At 51.4% G+C, this 12299-nt stretch overlaps 3 protein-coding genes across 3 annotated transcripts; 1 reads left to right on the top strand and 2 right to left on the bottom strand.

Annotated features, from left to right (window-relative positions):
* Positions 1 to 1629: 1629 nt before the first annotated feature.
* On the top strand, positions 1630 to 3090 carry VTN77DRAFT_6355 (uncharacterized protein; the record flags this gene model as incomplete). Its single annotated transcript, XM_069422624.1, has 1 exon — positions 1630 to 3090. One exon carries the CDS (start codon positions 1630 to 1632, stop codon positions 3088 to 3090), a length of 1461 nt encoding a protein of 486 aa, XP_069276168.1.
* A 602-nt stretch (positions 3091 to 3692) lies between these two features.
* Positions 3693 to 5596, bottom strand: VTN77DRAFT_6354 (uncharacterized protein; the record flags this gene model as incomplete). The annotated part of the gene is made up of 4 exons (XM_069422623.1): positions 3693 to 4140; positions 4218 to 5024; positions 5092 to 5425; positions 5575 to 5596. 4 exons carry the CDS (start codon positions 5594 to 5596, stop codon positions 3693 to 3695), a joined length of 1611 nt encoding a protein of 536 aa, XP_069276167.1.
* A 3474-nt stretch (positions 5597 to 9070) lies between these two features.
* VTN77DRAFT_6353 (uncharacterized protein) lies at positions 9071 to 11673 on the bottom strand (the record flags this gene model as incomplete). Its single annotated transcript, XM_069422622.1, has 2 exons — positions 9071 to 10669; positions 10720 to 11673. 2 exons carry the CDS (start codon positions 11671 to 11673, stop codon positions 9071 to 9073), a joined length of 2553 nt encoding a protein of 850 aa, XP_069276166.1.
* Between the last annotated feature and the right edge of the window lie 626 nt (positions 11674 to 12299).

The following is a 12299-nucleotide window of genomic DNA, read 5'->3' as shown; positions in this document are numbered from 1 at the left end:
AAGAAGCTGATTTATTCATAATATACTACCCCCAGCCACTGCACACTCTCTCGCCTCCAAGCAGATGAACTTTGACGCCAAGGTCGACGAGCTCGCGCGCAAACCGCAGAGCCATATCACGCGGTTTGATGCGCGGGATATCCAGTCTGCTGAAGTACGTACAACACACTTCCAACAAGCTTCATTTCCTGATTCTTGGTTGATGATGTATTTATAGGGCCGCGCATTCAACACCCCTCCCGGCCCAGCGTCCATCTCCGCGCAGGTGCGATCCATCGCCGACCGCAACGAAATGCTGGGCTTGCCGCCCGTGCAGGATCGCAGCCCCGTGTACGTGACCAAGAAGGACGCCAGCGAGGCGCAGTCGTTGGAGTCGAGATTCACGGGCGGGATGGTGCCGAGGGGGAGTCTGGCGGCGCAGATGCAGGGAAGTGTCGCCTACTATCCAGAAATCTCTCGTATTCTCTCTATATATGTGACTGTATGAGTGATGCTAACGAACTGCAGAGTGCCGCCGACAAGGCACAGAATGCGCGAAAGGGCGTTCGTCGGTGGGGTTATTATTGCTAGTCGAGTCGAGTCGAATATGGACTGCGAATCCATTCACACTGTATCTATCGATCGTGATGCATCTTTTGATTGTATAGTATAGCCAGAGGCTTTCCCTATGACAGACACGACACGTCAATAGATTATGATATTGCAAGAAATGTGTTTTGGTTTATCAAGGAGTTCATCTCTCAGAGGATAGATATAGATATTCTTTATGATGTGAAAAGAAAAAGAAAAAGAAAAAGAAAAAAGTAAAAGAAAAAAAAAAGAAAAGAAAAAAAGAAAAGAAAGAAAAAAGAATGAAAAAAGAATGAAAAAAGAATGAAAAAAGAATGAAAAAAGAATGAAAAAAGAATGAAAAAAGAATGAAAAAAGAATGAAAAAAGAATGAAAAAAGAATGAAAAAAGAATGAAAAAAAGAATGAAAAAAGAATGAAAAAAGAATGAAAAAAAGAATGAAAAAAAGAATGAAAAAAAGAATGAATAATGAAAAAAGAAGCAGAGAATCTTTTAACCCAAACAGGTCAATTGAGAGCTTCTCAATACTTCAGGTTGCCTTAGATATCCTTTCCCTCGAATATCATGACCAATTCCAATCAACACATTTGACACTGCAGTGAACTCTTATCTAAATCCAATCCTGCCTTATATTTCTGCAGCAATCAGCTGAGTCCCAAGTTTTACCTAGGTACCTAAGGTAACAAACTGACCTACTAACCAGGTTGAGCTAGGTAGGCCGAAAGGTAGCGACCTGCTAATCCCAACTCCGATTAATTACTGGCGTCAGCGTCAGCGGCCAGCCTGCTTCGCAATGGATTCTGGAAGCAGACTCGACAGGAACAAACACCTGCCTTAGGTACATACATACCTGTCAGCTTGTCAGCCTTTCAAAATGACAGCTCGTGGCTAGCCGTCATTAGCCAGTAACTTAAGCAGACACCAGACGACCGACGACCGACGACCATCTCACCGGCGTCGTCATCGCTGAGAGCTTGTGCTCCAGCTAGATTTTAATTTTCTTCTTCTGACTTGAACAACCTCAGTCAGCTCGGAGATGCAGAACAGCTCGAAGTCGTCATGTTCAAACGGAGTATCTTCACGCACATCACGCCGCTGCCGCCGTACGTCCCGCGCGACGCCGTGGTCGAGATCCTGCACAACCACAGCGAGATGATCGAGCTGAACCCGCTGGTGACGGGCCACCGGCGGTGCGAGCACGCGCCAGCCGTCGCGCAGCCCGACGAGGTCGACGCCGCCTGGTACGAGATCACGGACAAGATCTCGTACCTGCCCGGCGGGCTGCTGTCCGGAAAGGTCAGCTACTACGGGTGTTTCCACGACCTGCCGCGGGGGCTGCAGACGCACATCCACGCGCCGGCGGGGCTCGAGATCCGGGGGAAATGGCGGGTGTGCGGGAACATGCCGGGGGAACCGCGCGACCCGGTCGAGCTGGGCATGGAGAAGCTGCGCATCCCGAGGGAGGGCCTGTATCTGCGTGAGGATGTTGATTTGCGGTGCAGTCTGGTGTTGCTGGGCATCGTCAAGAAGAATATCAAGAAGTCGCATGCGGGGTTGGTGGAGCGGCTGCTGGCGAAGACGAGGCATCTCGCTGGTAGTCATCTGGCTGCAAGTCATCGAGTTGCGAGTCACCTAGCTGCGAGCCATCTCGCAGGTGCGAGGAGCAGCTATCTAACAGACAGTCCGACAAGCAGTCCAACAGCCGAGTCGACTCATGCCTTTGTTCAGCAACAAAATCTTCTGCAACAGCCTGCTTCGGATTCACGACCAGTATCGCTATATTCATCCGGCCACTCGAGTAGCAACAATGCTGGAGAGCCCGACCAGGCAAAAAACGGCAATTACCCCTTCACTCGCCATCGGTCATGGACCAGCAGTCCGCGACCTCCTCCTTCTCCGACGTACCCGGAAAGTGTGCTGTCGCTGTATAATAACAACAATGACAACGGAGGCAACAGAGGCAATCGCAGTCCTCATGGATCAGTGCACTTGTCAGAAACGTCGAGCCAGCGGCATTGCAGTCACAGTTTCAGTTACAGTCAGAATCACAGTCAGAGTCATACTCAACAATATCGGCATTACAGTCAGCAGTACTATCCCCCTTTCGGCTATTATCAGCAGCAGCATCCTCACAGCCCTCACGAGTATCGATACAGCCAGCAGTATCAGTATCCATACCAGTATCCGTATCAGCACCAGCAGCAGCATCAATACCAGAACTCTTCATCACCAGGATCCCAGGTCCTGGCCAGACCGGGCCTGACCGAACTGCCGCCTGGTCCGGACCTGGACGTGAACCTGTCGGAACGAGATGGAGAAGAACAACGACGACAATCGAGAATAACCCCGGTCCGATCAGACCAGAAGGATCAGCAGCAGCAGCAGCAGCAGAAGGAGGAAGGGAATCATCATAACAATAGCCACATCCAGGATCGAATCCAAAGCCAAACGCAGAATGTGACCCTGAATCTGAATCTGCATCCACATCGACACCATCCCCGGCTGCAGGAGCTGGAATGACCAAACAAAGAAAAGACACTCCCTCTCTGTTCTGTGGTTAAGGGAAGAGGGGGGGGGGAATAAAGAGAGAGAGAGAGAGCTGATCACTTCTCAACCCTCCTTCCTTTCCATTCCCATTTCTGCATCTGCCTCTGCTTCTGCATTTGGATCACTTTATTTATTTATTTATTTATGAACTGGTAGAAACACCACTGACGACGATGTTACGAGCAATACCCAATATAGTATGTATGTATGTACATAGACCATGCATATACAATGCAGATACCCGAGAGATGAATGATTAGAGTTAGGCTAGTTAGGTTAGATAGAACTTAGGGAGGAGAAAAAAAAATAGCTGGATTTCTTGAGAAATAGGATCGTTCTTCCTATTCCTATTGTCTTTCTTTCACACTCTGGTTCTGAGTTCATCATTCATACATTCTCTCCCCTTTTGCCCCCTTGCTCTCTCACTCCTGCGCCTTACATACTCCCATTCATTTGTTCGTTATCGTTCTCCTTTTCGTGGAGGGAAAGGAAATGTCAAGTGCAAATAAATAAATAAATATATACCACCCATTCATTAGAAACACACTAAATTATGACTGACAGAAACGTCCTACCTACGCCGCCGCAGGAACGCGCTTCTTCAATCCCACCTTCAACCCCAATGGCTTCCGCAAGAACCCCTCGCGCGTGTCCATCGGCGTATCCTGCTCCAGCCGGAAGTCAAAGTTGCGGAACACCGTGCCCACGATGCAGGTCAGCTCCATCTCCGCCACGTTGCGCCCAACGCAGGCACGCGGCCCGGTGCTGAACGGGATAAAGGCCGCCTTCTGCCGCGGCGTCAGACGCTTAGGATCCCATCGCTCCGGCACAAACGCCTCGACGTCCGGTCCCCAGATCTCGGCGGAGTGGTGGATCGTGTACGTCGGTACGGACAAGATGTCACCCGGGTAGAACGTCCGCCCGGAGATCTGAACAGGACCATTCTGCGGAGGGATCTGACGGGGAAGACCCAGAGCGGAGGTGCTGTGAATGCGCATCGTCTCCCAGATGACCCATTGGATGCTAGACACAGACATCGGGTTAGCGATTGTCTAATTACAGGGATGTGGCCAAAGAAAGGATGATCTGTGGGTACGTACTAGGGAACGTCCTTGAGCATCGCAAACGACGGAATGTCCACTCCCGCCGGCACAGCCTCATCAATCGCCTTCTGCAATTTCTGGAGCACGCCTGGAGTGCGCAACACCCAGTAGAGAAGCGCACACGACGTGTTGGAGGTCGTGTCCGATCCCGCGATCAGCTGCGTCAAGGCCTCAGCGGTGAGCTCCTCGCGGCCCAGCTTCGCCCCAGTCTCATCCTTGCCTTCCATCAGACGCGCCAGCAAGTCGACTCGGGTGTTGTTGGCCATGACCTCCGGGCGCAGACGCTCGTTGACCCGCGCGATGGCGATACCGGCCAGGTTGTTCACTGCCTCAAGGCCGTCCCGGAAGAACCGATCGGGCAACCATTTGGCGAACTTGATCAGCGCGGGATAGCAGCCCAGCGTGGCTGACACCTCGCCCCGACGGTTGAGCACCTCGATGGCCGGCGCGTAGGTCGGCGGCGAGTCGGGCGTCTTGCGCACCTCGGCGTAGTCCTTGCCCTTGGCCAGCATCCCAAAGGGGGCGCCAAAGGCCAAGTCGCCGATGATGTCGAAGGCCAGGTAGTTGAACCAGTGGAGGGCGTCGATGGAGGCATAGCCAGTCTGGGGGTTGGTCTGACGCTCGCAGATGTTCGACCATTGGCGCACAAACAGCTCGATGTTGGCATGAATATACTGCTCGAACTGGCCAATGGATTTGGCACTGAAGGTGTGGGAGACAGTCTTGCGTTTGCGGGTGTGCTCCGCGCGGTCACGAGTGTTGAACAGGCCGCGACGGATGGACACGAAGGCATCATAGTAGTCTCTGGTAGACGTCAAGTCAGAGAAAGAATACTAACAGAACCAGACAACTAACAGGCTGGGGTACTCACGACTTCAGAAATCCGTTGCCATGGCCGTAGATGGCCTGGATGGCAGCGTCATCGGCAATGGAGATGTGGTTGGGCTGGATGCGCACGATGGTGCCGTACTTCTGATGGGCCTCATGGACGGCCTTGTAGCGACGGCCCCGACGGCATTGATAGAACAGCCAGAAGTTGGTGAAGGCGGCCGGGAAGGGGGCCGGGATGTCGATCCATCGCCATTTGGCCAGGTAGGGCACGAGATAGTACAGCACCACCAGGGCCACCGCCGTGTAGGGCGTGAAGAGCAGGGAGAGGGCGGCCATCTTCTTGAACCAGAGGAACAACGCCAACACGAACACAGCTAGCAGCCACTCAGCATGAACTCAATCCAATTCCACACAATTCAAACAATTCAATCGACCAAATTCAATCAATTAACAAATCAACCAGACACAACCATATCTATCCAATGAATTGGACAGTACTGGTCGTGATTTAGGGCGACTCTACCATTCAAAAAGAAACCGTCCATGCTGGCGTCTTTATGTCTGAGGTCTCGGTTGGTGCTGACTGCAGGCTCGGTTGAACCGCGGGCATCGGCGACGAGAGTCGGGAATGGCTCGCAGCGATGCAGCAGAGCGGTGGTGACAAGGCACGTCTGGAGTGGTCGATGGTTTGCCGATTTTCAAGCCCGACCGTGTTTGAGCTCGGCTGTGGCAGTTTTGCCCCCGCTCTTTCCCCAGACCGGAGCAAATGCGGAGGAACCTCTCTCTCCACAGGAATCGCCCAATCAGGAGCAGTAATTATTATGATTACTATCAGAGTCAGTAAATCGATCTATCAATTCCATTGTCATTGTCACCTGTCGCCATGACTCGGACCGTGTCGAGAAAAATTGGCTGACCTACTTCCTAAAACGGCTAGCGGATCGCCTGCATCTGACTCGCGGTGTGCCATTTTGGGAAAGCTACACCGTCAGCCCAATCAGTGCATCCGGAAAGACGACTGACTCGGTCCGACAGGCGATATTAATGTTCATACCGTACAACGCAACATGGCGCAACTAGATGGAGAGAAATGTCGAAACTGACGATGAGAACGCTGAGAATCTCATTCAGACGAGATGCCCGACAACTGAAGGAATGTATGTGTGCTGGAGTTATAAAGAATCAATCTACTGGTGGCCGGCACGCAATCGATTTATATATATGCACATGATCTGCTCTTGGCAACGGCCAACGGCTTGGTTTACCACAGATCGAATCGAACACTGCTTCTTGCGCCATGCCGGACGAAACAAAAATCACAGCTGCAGCCTGCATGCGATGCAGGCAAGGAACGCGTTTCCATTTTTGGATCAATGCTACACATGGCCATGTCTGGACCGATCACAGTCTTCAGATATTTGGAATTTCTTCGTGATTACCCGTCAAGTAGGCCGTCACGTGCCATTCAGTCCTCCACAAACATACTACAGTACACACAGGATATAGGTCTAAAATGACAAGGAACCGGTTTCTCGCCCGCAGGCGAGACAGGCCTCGTTTATCACGGGAGAAGAGATCTGACTGGAAGAAAACTAGTATTACAATGATTCGCGCACCTGCAAATACAGTACTCCGTCCCTAACACCGTTTCCATTCGCTGTTTAAAACAGTGGGTGGTGGCCATACTTCCCCGCAGACAACTGCGTTGCACCCGCCCGAGATCGTGCCCTCCATCACCTTAATAGAGGGAGTGATACAGTCGCCTGCGGCGAGACACCTCTACACTGGTCTGATAGGATGGCGGGTTCGCTGCCGATCCCAGGCGTGGCGCTTGGGCCAGTTCCATGCCTAACTGGCTGACAAGGGTTCCTTGCTCTGGGTGAGGGGGTTATGTACGAGGACCGTTTCTGTACTGGTGGTCCCGTCGAAGAACTCGAGCTGAATTGCATCGACTCTCCACCAGTTTCTACAACGATGAGGTCTGGGATGGTACGGGCGACCTTAAACCTCTAGGCGCCTGCGCTTAAGGCGCCTTGGAGCTGAGCTCTGTGAACTGTTGGTATAGATCGTCACCTGGAGCTTGACTGAGCAGCATTCTCAGCAAAATGCATGGCAAGAGGCGCATAGGCAGAACGACGCTGCTGGCGATCGCGGTCTTCGTAACCATGGAAGAACAGGCAGTGGAAACTACAGGCAGACACGGAATGGGATCAGCATTGCCCAAGAGCCAAGCACGGATTCAGTAGGAAGAAAGGCCACCTACATGTGCTTTTTCCAGCATTTTCCTTCCCTGCCAGATCTTGTCAATTTGCATGAAGAAGCCGAAACAGGCTGTCATTGACCTTCTCTGCGTTGCGACATGCCTGTAAGTTTAACATAATTTAATGTTAATATCATTGTTGATATAAATAATCCTGACCCGGTTAATTCTTACGTACGCATCTTATTTGCCCTCTTTTTTATGTACATTCTCTCCACACCAGCCCCAGATCTTCCTTCCTTCCTTCCTCTTCCTCCTCCTCTTCTCTCTTTATCTCCTTGGAGCGAAGAGTGAGGTCAGTACCTAGCTAAGGAGTACATAGCCCTAACAAGAAACAAAACAGAAAAAAAAAACCAGGTACGGAGCCACTCCACAAATGCGACTCGATCAGCCATGCCTGCCTGTCTGTTGATAGATTCCTCCTATCTATCTGTGATGACAACCTGCCAAGAATCACAGAGCTCAAGCTGAACAGCGCTTTCTGTACGATATTCTAGCATGAGTCGAGCTTGACTATTGTCAACCAGAAAAGATCCAATAGCAAAAATGTAGTTGTCATGACACCTGTTTTTGGCTGAGTGGAAGATTTCTGACAACTATCTACAGACAGTCATCGAGAAGAGCTCAGTCTTCAAGGGCTGAACGCAAGCTTCACGGTGTTGACTCTGATTGACTACATGTGCTGATACTGATAACGCCCTCCGAACGATGTGCTAAAAGTTAGCAAGGTTCGTTGAGGATGATGCTGCTGGCAACCTTTCCAGTCCCGATTCCTCCTAAATCAGGATTCAGCCAAGGCCAGCGGTTGTTTCTTCTACAGGTCAGTCCCTCGCAGATCTGGATCATCGTCCTTTTCTTCAACTTCATCGATTTCCACTCGGTGAAAGCCCCCCCCACCGTGGATATACAGCTCAGTCCCACCCAGATATACAGCGTATGGACCTCGGCCGCGCTGTAGGCGTCAAGTACTTGTGCCATCTGCTCCTGTCCAGTCAAGTACCAATCAAGCTTGTCTGTCGTCCATCAATCATTCCTGCACTTTTCTCCTTTTAGCCTAATATTAATTAACAGGACTAAGATAATAGGACTAAGTAAGAAGCAGACTGCAGCTGCAGCTGCAGAAGAGCTACGCAGATCAGATCACCTCGCTAGATTCCTCTTAGCACGAGACATTATTACTTATGTACCTACCTAGATAGCTATTTGTCAACCTCTAGTTATAGGTATATAGTGAAAAGATCCCATCATTCTGGTCCAATAGCTAAAGCTGAAGCTAAAGAAAGAGTATGTACTATCTACTGTACGTATACATATGTCATGGCACCTCTCTTTAGCTTACCTAGCTTTGAGTGATGAAGATCCAATTCCAACGCATTGTTATAATATTAATATGTGTATGTATACAAGCCTTATAGGTCAGGCATCGCTCGACTGGTTTGAGGAGAAGAGAAGAGAAAAATAATTAACTGGTCTACCTACCTACTATATAAAACTAGGCATACTGTAGTCCTTGTTATCTCCTTTCTATTCTAGGTCCTACCCGTCCATTGATATCCCTCTCCATATTTTCCTTAAAGACCGTCCATCCATGAGCAATTCTACATGGGTAGAGATATGGGAAAAAACTCGAAAGAGGACTGGGAAAGAACTTGGAAATATGCAACGTTCGTAAATGCCATTGTGGATATATCCAACCATTCATAACCAAGGATGCGACGCGAGTTTATATACAATGAAGTATCTACAGATATCTATCTTCCTACCACGACTTCCCACTCACAGCAAACAGGCCTGATTTACGCTTCTCCGCCTCGCACCGCTCAATCCACGCCTTCATCTTCTCCCGGCTCTTGCGGCTGCCCACGTTCACCGTCGGGATCACGCGGCCAATCCGCAGCGCGCAGCAGAACATGGTCAGCTCGCGGAATGAGCTGTGCTCGCTGTACGGCACACCAAAGCACGCGCTCTCCCGCGTGCTGCCGCGCTGCGGCACCAGGTCCTGCACGCTGAACGGCGTCTTCCAGCTGCGCGAATGCAGCACTGCAGACACTGGCGGATTATCTAGGAGACGGCCCCCCGGTGGCCGGTAGTTCCAGCCCGTTGGACGAAAGCCGACGACTCGTGAGAAATGCGGCTTCAATGACTGCAGGTACTCCGCCAGCGTCTCCGCCCGGATCTCGAACATGATCTGCATGTGGATCTGTGCCTCTAGGGGGTCGTCCGTCAGTAACGAGGACAGCTCTGGATCCTCGAGGCACGCGCACACGCGTTGCTTGGCTGGAGGCGCATAGATCTTGCATTTCAACGCTCGTGCGATCCCCACGCAGATGCGCTCCTTGCCGATGCTGTACGTCCCAATCACTACCAGCAACCGTCCGCGAGATGCCGGCTGCCCCTTCTGTCCTTCATCTTTAGATTTGCCCGTCTCCGTTTCACTGGAGAGAAACTTGGTAATCGCACTGCCTCCCTGACCGCGCTTCTGGTAGTCGAGCTTGTCGAGCGTCTCGTCGCGGTCCTCGTTGAGACGGACGCACATATCCGCACACGCCTTGATCACGTCTTCCTGACTGGGAAACGCATATTTGGGGTTGAGATAGGTGGTGTCCAGATAGCATACATCAATCCGCTGCTGTTGCGGCTTGCCCGTGACCTCATCAATTACTTCAGGCCGCAGAAGTGGGTGTTGGACATGAGTTGGACTAGCGCGAAAGTCGCCGCAATGCAGGACACGCTGTGTTCGAGCAGAGGGGCCCTTGCCCGTCACCTTCTCAAACAGAAACAGGGCGCTGCCGGGGCAGTGGTTTGCTGGGATCATGGTGACTTGCACCCCATTCGTCCCCAACACCTCGGTCTTCTTCTCAAACTCCAGATCGACCACCCATTTAGGGTCGACTTTGAGTTGCTGGCGCACCAGATTGCCCGTGACCTTGCTGCAGTAGATGGGACCGTGACGCCACGAGGCCGTAAGTCCGGCATAGTGATCGCTGTGAAAATGACTAAGAAAGTAGGCCTGACAGCCCTCCACCCTCCCATATCGAAAGGCGTCAACGCAGATGGAGAACCCCGGAATGATCTTATAGAACGGACAGGTACGCTCGTAGGCCTGCTTACCCCGGGATGCTGCTTCGTTGGCCGCAGCCGTCGCCCATGCTGTGTCTTCCGCATTCCCAGCCATAAGCTTGGAAAAGGCGGAGGTTGACCCAGTATCGTCTACGGTGAAAGGATTTCGCTGCGCAGGTCTGGCAATAGCCGCCTTCTCCGATCGTGTCAAGCCCTTTGCAGACGTCGTAGGCTTGCTCTTTGTCGGAAATGAAGTCTGTTTCCCGTCTAAACATCCATTGACATGCACAGACGCTTCCTGGAGACAATCAGTAAGAATTGGTGGCCAATTGACGAGTAGCTACTCACGGAATCGGACAGTCCCCCAAGATTGGCCTGGCAGATTGGACAGGTGGGCACCTCAGGACTCTGTTCTCGACATTCACCGACTGCATCTTTATCATCTTCATCCAGACCAGGCACATTTCCCTCCTCTTCCATCCATGGACCCTCTAAGAAATCCTCGCCTTCGAACTCGTCTTCTATATCGTCAAGATCATCGGCCACTGCATCATCACAATCATCTCCGGCGTTGCTGGTGGCTGCTCTTACCAGTGATGGGGGCTCGACGGCGGTGCTTCGTTCGTTAGCTATGACTGAAGTGCTATCTGTAGATACTTCCGCACTGCCCTTCATCTCCAGTTGAGCCGCGTGATGCGAGAGATGAACATCGAGCTCTCGAAACGCGGAAAGGTCCTCTCCTTCGCTGTCTGACTCATCGATGAAAGGGCCCTGCCGCTTTTGAGCTTTTGAATTCGCGCCTCCCAGAGGAGTCGGACTCTCGACTTTGCGTCGTTTGACAGATCCTTCATTCTCGTTGAACCTTTTCTCATCCTCCGGTTCTCCAGCGTCCTCTGCCTTGAGCGGGCTATCCGGATTGCCCCAAATATCGTCCGGAGTCTTGGATCTCTCTCGGGGGAACCATTCCACATCGTCTCCCCTCTTGACATTGTTGTCCGCGATTCCGACCCGTTGACCCTTCTTGTCTTCCAAAAACAACCCTCCAGAACCTTGGTCGTCTCCTCTCAACGCACCATTCTTATTTGACTGACAACCATTCTTGCTCCCATTATCAGACGGCACAACTTTGATTCCAAACTCGGTAATTCGAGGCTGCGTCGACTTCGGGGGTCCATCGGTCTTCTTGAAGAAGTTGAGAATGCTCGAGTTGCGCTTGGTTGCGGAGCTTCGTTTGGTGCTGCTAAAAGAGGTCTTCTTGGACGCCGGCGTCGAAGCTGTCCTTGTAAACGAGCTCCCAGCCATCGGAGAAGAAATGAGGAAGCAAAGTACGGGGGAGATAGTGGACTTGGTCAGTCGAGCAGACGGGCCGGGAGGGGTCGGAGGCCGGCTGATCGTTATCGGGGAAGATGACTGTTCTCTCGAAGGCTACACAACATATTATTCCATAGTGTAAAGAGCCATAGACCAGGTAAAATTTGTGACAAAATTTCTGATGCGGGGCCCTCTGGTTTAGACTGAAATCTCAGGATGGAGGATATTATCAATCGCGCCGCGAAGAGACCGCGAGCCGCGTCGCGAAGTCACGTGATACACATCCATAAAAGGCAAATGTAGTCATGTCAATTAAGGTAGCTAGTCTAGAATTTTAAACTACGGAAATCGTATTGACAATTGTCCCATTGATTGGTCATTTCAAATTGATAAGCTCTCATCCGCTGTAGGTCCCGTTCACAGAAACCCACAGCAGCAGAACCAGCTCTCATATGGAGCATTCCATCACTGACAGACCCGACAGAGGCTGCAGCAGGTCCTTACTCCTTACTTCCACTCAAATACCCTTCCAGAATTCAAGGCCAGAGGCAGCAGCTAACCATGACCCTAATCATCATATGAAGTAGACCTGCTCTCCATGCTCTGTCGTAGCTCAG

Source organism: Rasamsonia byssochlamydoides (genome assembly GCF_041956645.1).
Source record: "Rasamsonia byssochlamydoides strain NRRL 3658 unplaced genomic scaffold VTN77scaffold_49, whole genome shotgun sequence".
Lineage (NCBI taxonomy): Eukaryota > Fungi > Ascomycota > Eurotiomycetes > Eurotiales > Trichocomaceae > Rasamsonia > Rasamsonia byssochlamydoides.
This window is presented reverse-complemented; position numbering and strand designations above follow the sequence as displayed.